General features: G+C 44.5%; 1 protein-coding gene across 2 annotated transcripts in view; it reads left to right on the top strand.

The window, feature by feature from the left end:
* The first annotated feature begins 246 nt into the window (after positions 1-246).
* Positions 247-7,386, top strand: part of fam13a (family with sequence similarity 13 member A) — a 280,084-nt gene continuing 272,944 nt past the window's right edge. For both annotated transcript variants that reach the window (XM_063046842.1, XM_063046840.1), the window contains exon 1: positions 247-507. In XM_063046842.1, the coding sequence (XP_062902912.1) occupies positions 481-507 (27 nt within the window). In that variant the 5' untranslated portion in view covers positions 247-480. The remainder of the gene's footprint in view (positions 508-7,386) is intronic.

Here is a 7,386-nt window from a genome sequence, read left to right as displayed (position 1 = left end):
TTCCGGGTAGTTGTGCCGCGGAATCTGGGGGGAGCTGTGGCTTGGAAGTCTGTTTTAAAGTTAGCAAGGGAGGAAGTGTTGAGGCTGCCCCTGGTGGGGGGAGTCTTCGTGGTCAAAGACCGTCTGTTCCGACTGTTACACCAGCTCAGAGCTGGGAAGGAACAACCGGCTCGGTCACATGACCTGATGTCAGGCTGGCAGTGACTAACCGTGGATCAAATTTCCACCCCCGAGCAGCCGAAAGCTTAGCCCCTAGTGTGTATGTGTCTGGATACGGGCTGCTGCTGTTAAAAGAAGGATTTTACGTGTTTAAGAAGTTTAGCAAGTAACTCAGAAGTGCATTATCGTTTCGTATGAAGGACAACCATCGCTGCAGTTTGACTGAAGCGGATTACCATCTTCCTTGCCTTCTTCCAGCCCGCTGCATGGATTTTTCCATTTCTAGTTGATCGAGTTCTCTTTGGATGCATTTCCTGGAAAATGGGAGCAGGAGCAATCACTGTCTGTGTGAGTACAGGCACCACATTCTTAAAAACTCTCAACTTTGCCGGAGAGTTCGTTAATAGCTGCCGTTCCTCCTCCGCGTTTCCTGCACTCCAAGAAGTCTCAGCCCTTTGCTGCTGAGCACTGGATAATGGCTGTGTTTAATTTTTTTAAGTCTCAGTGCAGACACCATAATTTTGTTGAGGAAACTTCAAAGAGTGCTTGGAGCAAGGGGAGGATGCCAAACTATTTATTTCAGTGTGCGATGAATTGTTTGTCTCCGCTATCAGAAGGCAGTGCTTGCCTCTATTTATCGTACGTTTTTAATACAAGTTTAGATAGGTACATGGATGAAAGAGGTGTGGAGGGCTTTGCTCTGGATACAGGTAGGTGGGATTAGGCAGAAAACCAGGCTGGTAGGGAATAGCTGGGCTGTTTCTGTGCTGCAGAGCTGAGGGTTTTATAGAATTGCTAAATTACCTTGTGGCTCTAGAATTCAATCCCCTAACTAATGAACACACCGTGTGGCCTCTCAGCAACCCTGTCAACTTGTGTGGCAAATGTTAGGGATCTATGATTGTGGACCCCAGGAGACCTCTGTTCCCCAACACTTCCAAGAATCTTTTTATTAAACCTGTCATCTGCCTTCAAGTTTGACCTTCCAAAGTGAATCACTTCGCACTTGAACTCCATCTGCCACTTCTCAGCCCAGCCCAGCCCTGCATCCTGCCATTGGGCCGTGGAACCTGCGACAACCCTCCACATGATCCACAACTCCACCACTCTTCATTTCATCTGCAAACTGACTAATCCATCCTTCCACTTCCTCATTCAAGCCTATAAAAGTAACAAAGAGCAGTAGCCCTAGACATAGACATACTTTATTGATCCCGAGGAAAATTGAGTTTCATTACATCAGCACCAACCAAGAATAGAGCATAAATTTAGCAATACAAAAACCACAAACAATCAAACAACAAAATGCAAACTATGCCAGCTGGAAATAAGTCCAGGACCAGCCTATTGGCTCAGGGTGTCTGACCCTCCACGGGAGGAGCTGCAAAGTTCAATGGCCACAGGCAGGAACAACCTCCCATGACGCCCAGTGTTGTATCTCAGTGGAATATGGCTGGAGTCCAACAGCAAAAAGTTCAATATCCGGGCTACAAGCACGTTCCTCAATCGTAATATGACCAGGATTGCACCATCCGTTGTTAACCAGAACAGCGAGCCCCCAACTCCTTTACGCTCACCGCTCTCAGGGCACTTCCGGTCAGCCCAAACGGTCTGGAAGCCCTCCATGGAAAAGTTTTGGTCGGGTATGTCCACGTGCAGTCCAAGGTGGAGAACTCCTCTTCTCCATAAGTCTCTGTTGTCTCGACCCGGTCCTCTTTCCTCGCCTTTTTGATCCCCCTCTGCATCCTGTGTGTGTTTTCCTCCAGATTTCAGCCGGGGTGTCCGCCGCTCCGTTCGCTAAACCGGCCGGCATAAGTGCAATCAGCTGGTCCCTGGAATAAACAATGCGACCATACTGCTGCCCCGCTAGAATAGATCCCTGTGAAACATCACTGTTTATTGACCTCCAGGAAGTATATACTTCATCTAGTAGCACCCTGGGCAAGCAAATTTTGTATTGATACATCCAAGTTTCCCTGGATACCATGCCTCCTGACTTTCTGTATGAGCCTACCATGGGAAACCTTGTCAAATGCCTTACTAACATTCATATAAACTGCTTGGACTCTTTTTACTCCTTTTTCCAAAGATGGTTTATTCAAGATCACATTAATACAAAATTACAGTACTTCATCACACATACTATTTAGCTTCAAAGCCATTGCTATTTGGGATGCATTTGAATCCCCCGTGGCACGCCCACCAGCCCAGAAATCTCCCTTTGTATTTTTAGATACCGCATGCTTCTTCTGCAGAGGCACGCAGCCATGGGCAGGCACACAGCTCAGGTTTAACATTGACTGCCCACCACCTTGACCAGGCCCAGGGGCAAATTGAGCCAAAGATCCCCTTTGGCACCAAAGATCAGGAGCACGGGGCTGAAGTGCGGCCGAAAACCTAAGGAGCTGCCCCTTCAGATACTGAAATAGAGGCTGCTGCCTGTCACACCCTATATGTGTATAGTACATGATACAACATCTCCTCCCAACTGCAGGATTGATAGGCGGCTGGGGAGTCTGTGAATTGATTTAAGAATCTGTTAGACAGGACTGCTCTGTGTTCCAGGAACTCTGGAGGTTATGTGCCCTGATGGATACTTGCTAAGTCTGGATGGTGGGTACTATTTGGAGCAAGTTGTGTCAGCTAACTTAATTCTCCCCATGTGTGGACTATCTGTAAAATCTTTAAGCTTGACTGAGCAGCTCAAAATCTAGACATTAAGGTGAAAGTTTATTTTTTGAAATAAATCTCATCACCATCCTTTCCTTCCTCCCTGCCAGATTTCCACATCTGTAAAGGAGCAGCTTTCAGATCTCATAGAATAATGTCGAACCAGGTCTTCCAGCCCACTATGTTAATGCCAACCCTAAGCACCTGTCTACACTAATCCCATTTACCAAAACTCAGCCCTTGGCTTTCTATGCCTCATCTAGGTGTTTCTTAAATGTTGTGAGAGTCCCTGTCTCACCATCCCTTCAGGCAGAGCACCTCAGATTCCGACCCCACTGTAAGTGAAAAAATGGCCCCTTCTTATATACTGCTGTGCTAAGGAGAAAAGGTTCTCAGTGTCTTTTCTATCTAACCCCTTCATAATTTTCAGTCAGTCTCTCCCCCCCCCCACACAGCCTTCCCCACCAAGAAAAAAATGGCCTATCCACTTCCCTGTAAACTTTCTGAACTTAACTTAAACCCTAGACCTTTTACTTTTGGGCACCTCTGCAATGGAAAATTGTTTGTCTACCTTCCTCTTCCCTCATAACTGTTTATGCTTCAGTCACGTTCCCATCAGCCTCCTCCATTCCACTGAAGACAAGCCCAGCTTACCTATTCTCTCCCTGCAGCTGTCCATTCCAATTAACATCCTGGTGAACCTCCTCTGCTGTCTTGCCAGTGCTTTCTAAGCATGGAGACCAGATTTGATAGAACATCACAGATTTATTGACATGGTACCTGGTCTTCATTAAATAAAGAGAAGCCTTGCAGAAATCAGTGCTATATCCTTGGGAATTAACTGGGTTAAGGGTTGATTAGATTGTAGATTTCAAGATGTTAAGGGGATCTGATGGAATGGATAATGGGAACCGCTCGCTGACTACAGAGTCTAAGAAGCATTGCAGTCAAAGGTTAGCTTTATTTGTCACATGGACAGCAAAACATGGAAAACATAAGGTGAAATGCATTGTTTCTGCCAAATCAAATTAGCGAGAATTGTGCTGGGAGTAGTCTGCAAGTGTCACCACTCTTCCAGCACCAGCATAGCATTCCCACAACTTACCAACCCTAACCTTGATTGTATGTCTTAGGAGTGTGTGTGGGAGTAAAGCAGATCAACACCTCCACCCACGAACCCACACCTCCACACACCCTGTCCGTCACCTTATGGACAGACGCTCCTGTGCCTTGTGTCACTCGATGGCCATACAATTAATCTATATATACAAACCACCTTATGTATTTATAATTATTGTGTTTTTTATTATTGTGTTCATTATCTTATTGTGTTTTATTTTGTGCTGCGTCAGATTCAGAGTAACAATCATTTCATTCTCCTTTACACTCGTGTACTGGAAATGACATTAAACAATCTTGAAAATTGATCACCCAGTGTAAACCCAGGCATTCACGGAAAGAACGTACGAACTCCTTATAGACAGCAGCAGGAATCAAATCCCAATTGTTGATCACTAGCACTGGAAAGTGATTGCGCTAACTGCTGTGTTATCGTGCTTCCCAGTTAGATGTAACATGTAATCTGCAAATCAGAGTCATAGTGAAGTTCAGAATCGTAGAAATCTGCTCTTCCCTGCAAATGCCACTTTGTTTGTTCTCAATTGTAGATTGGTTGATGCCTTTTTGTTAACTTTTCATTGAAAGGTCAGTTAACAGGTCTGCTCATTGGACAACAGAACAGGTTTGAGAAGCAGAATGGGTTTCTTCTGTTCCTATGTGCTTGGTTGTCTTGTAGTGTGAGCACGAATGGCTCCGCTCCAAGCAGTTCCTTACAGCCGATTGAGTTGCATGTCGGAACATTTTTGCTGTGATCTGGGATCTGGTTTCATGGAATATCTTAGTGCTGGACCAGACCTAGTACAGTACTGCTCTTACATCTTCTCACTTCCTCACCACCACCTCACCCCTCCTCTTGTGCTTTATTGAAGATCTCTTGTTCCTCCAGCTGTGGCTGTTGCCTTGTGCTCTTCAGACTGCAAAAGAATAAGTGATGTTCTGAGCAGAATGAACATTGTTAGGGGGTTGGTTTACCGAACTGTGTGTTTGATGTTTCTCTCACTGGGTATTTCAAAACAATTGCCAGACTCAAAATGAAGGATGAAAAGATAGATCTTCATCCATAGGGTGGTGAACTCTTGGAATTTATGACCCAAGAGAAATGTGGAAGGGCAGTTGCTGAGTATATTTAAGGTGAATACAGCTTTAGGTGTTTAGGTGGCACACTGCTTTCTTACACATTCAGCAATCTAGTTCAAACCCCCTAAAGACCTCTGAATATAACCAAGCTTTAGTTCAGGGTTGCCTAAACTTTTTTATGGCAGGGACCCCTACTGTTAACTGGGGGGTGGTGTCCATTCACCCCAGGTGGGGAACCCCTGCTTAGATCATCTGCCCAGATATCTCCTTGTGAGATTCAGCGTCAATTTTTGTTTGGTAATGCTCCTTTGATATGCGTTGAGCTATTTTGTTGCATGGAGACTGACTGTACTTTCAATGTGCAACACTATCTGTGACTCCATTTCCAGCCAACTGTGAAGAAGGAAAATGGCACAAACTGTGGATATTTCATTGAAAGTCGAAAACAGCCAATGCTGGAAATCTGAAATCAAATCAGAAAATGCTGAGGATAATCAGAAGGTCAGGCAGCATCTGTGGAGAAAGATAAATAGAATTAAAATTTGTCATTGCAACTGGAAAATTAAGGAAGCAGGTGTGCTTTAGGGAACAGTGACAGGGGAAATATGTGTGGTAGTATGGAGAGCAAGATTATACCGGAGACAATTGCCTTTGGTGCCACTGTTAATCACAACTGCTGCATAAAGCAGGATCAGTGTGTGAGGGCATAGAGTCATAGAAAAGTATAGCACTGAAACAGGCCCTTCTGCCCATCTAGTCCATGCTCAACCATTTAAACTGCCTACTCCTACTGCCCTGCACTGGGACCATAATCCTCCATACCCCTAACAACCATGTACCTATCCAAACTTCTCTTAAATGTTGAATTTGAGCTTGCATGCACCTCTTGCGTTGGCAGTTAGTGACGCACTCTCACAACCCTCTAGGTGAAGAACATTCCCATCATGCTCTTAAACTTTTCACCTTTCACCCTTAACCCGTGACCTCTAGTTGTAGTCCCACCCAATCTCGGTGGAAAAAGCCTGCTTGCATTTACCCCATCTATATCCCCTCAGAAGGTTAGAGAGAGAAAATATGTGCTGAAACTGTGAGATGCAGTACACAGAACTTGCTAGGCTAGAATAAAAGAAATCAGGAAATCAGGTTGCATTGAGGACAGCAAAACTAAACATAAGTCTAAATCATAGCTGATTCATCTAGACAAGTATAAATAAAGACAGGAAAAAATGAGCAGTTAGAACAAATATTGTGGATATTTTTGGTCAGTCACTGCTTATTATTTTCAATGATCTGGTTAATTATTTCAGAATGTGGCAATTAACAATTTTTGATGAAGGGTTACAGTTATGTGAATAGATTGGAGAGGTTGGATTGTTGGACCTGAATATGTTAATGAAGCTGTTTAATGTGTAAAATCTGGAGAAGTGGATAGAAAGGAATTGTTTCCATTCATAAAAGGTTAGGTGGATGGGATTTTTTTTCTAAACAGTCAGTTATTATTTGAAATGCCCAGTTTATCAGGAGATTGGAAGCAGATTTGACTGATAACCTCATAGATACGTGTTTGAATCAGCAAAATATTTACAGGGAAAGGACTGAAGAGGGGAAGAAATGAAAATGCAATTTTGAAGAACAGGCACTGGAATGATGGGCCACCTGGCCTCCTTCCACATATATAAACCTATAAGATTAGTTGAATTCATTTTGTCTAGAATCAGAGTTAATCCATATGGAGGTCCATGGACCCCTTGCTTTATGATGTTGGTCCCAGGCTTAAAAAAGGTTAGGAACCCCTGGGCCTTGCAGACTTTGAGCTGTGAGCCCTACCTGTTCCAAAGTGAGTGTCTGTCTTTATTATTGGGGGGTGTGGGGGAGCACTGGCCAAGATTTCTCTGCTTAGCCCTACATTCGGTTGTATCCTCCTGGCCTCCAGCTGGCCAGAGATGAGCACTGGCACCTTTAGGAGGGTCAAGCTTTCTCCACTCTCTGAGAAACAGCTCAGTCCCATTGAAGCACCCTCGCATAGGGAGAATAGACCTCCCACTGAGAATGGGAAACTGGCTGGTGTCCAAGAAAGATGTTAAAAGACCTGAGCCCCTCCCCTTCCTTCTCCGCCTTTCATTCAAGTGGGGAATTAAATCCAGCACTGAGGACGTGATTGCATTCCAGTGCAGCTTTGTTGCAACCTGAAAAAGCAATGCTTTCTCTATAGTCTGAAGGTATTTGGCTGCTTCATGCAAATAAAAAGACTCTGCAGTCTTTGGGAATGAGTAAAGCCACATCTTAGTGAGTTTTTACCTCTCCCGTACCCCGTCAGGTTTGAGATATCTGCTGTCCTCCAGTTCTTTCATCTGTGCACCC

This window comes from Mobula hypostoma, chromosome 4, assembly GCF_963921235.1.
Source record: "Mobula hypostoma chromosome 4, sMobHyp1.1, whole genome shotgun sequence".
In the NCBI taxonomy this organism is placed as follows: domain Eukaryota; kingdom Metazoa; phylum Chordata; class Chondrichthyes; order Myliobatiformes; family Myliobatidae; genus Mobula; species Mobula hypostoma.
Note: the sequence above shows the minus strand (reverse complement) of the source record. Positions and strands in the feature narration are given on the sequence as shown.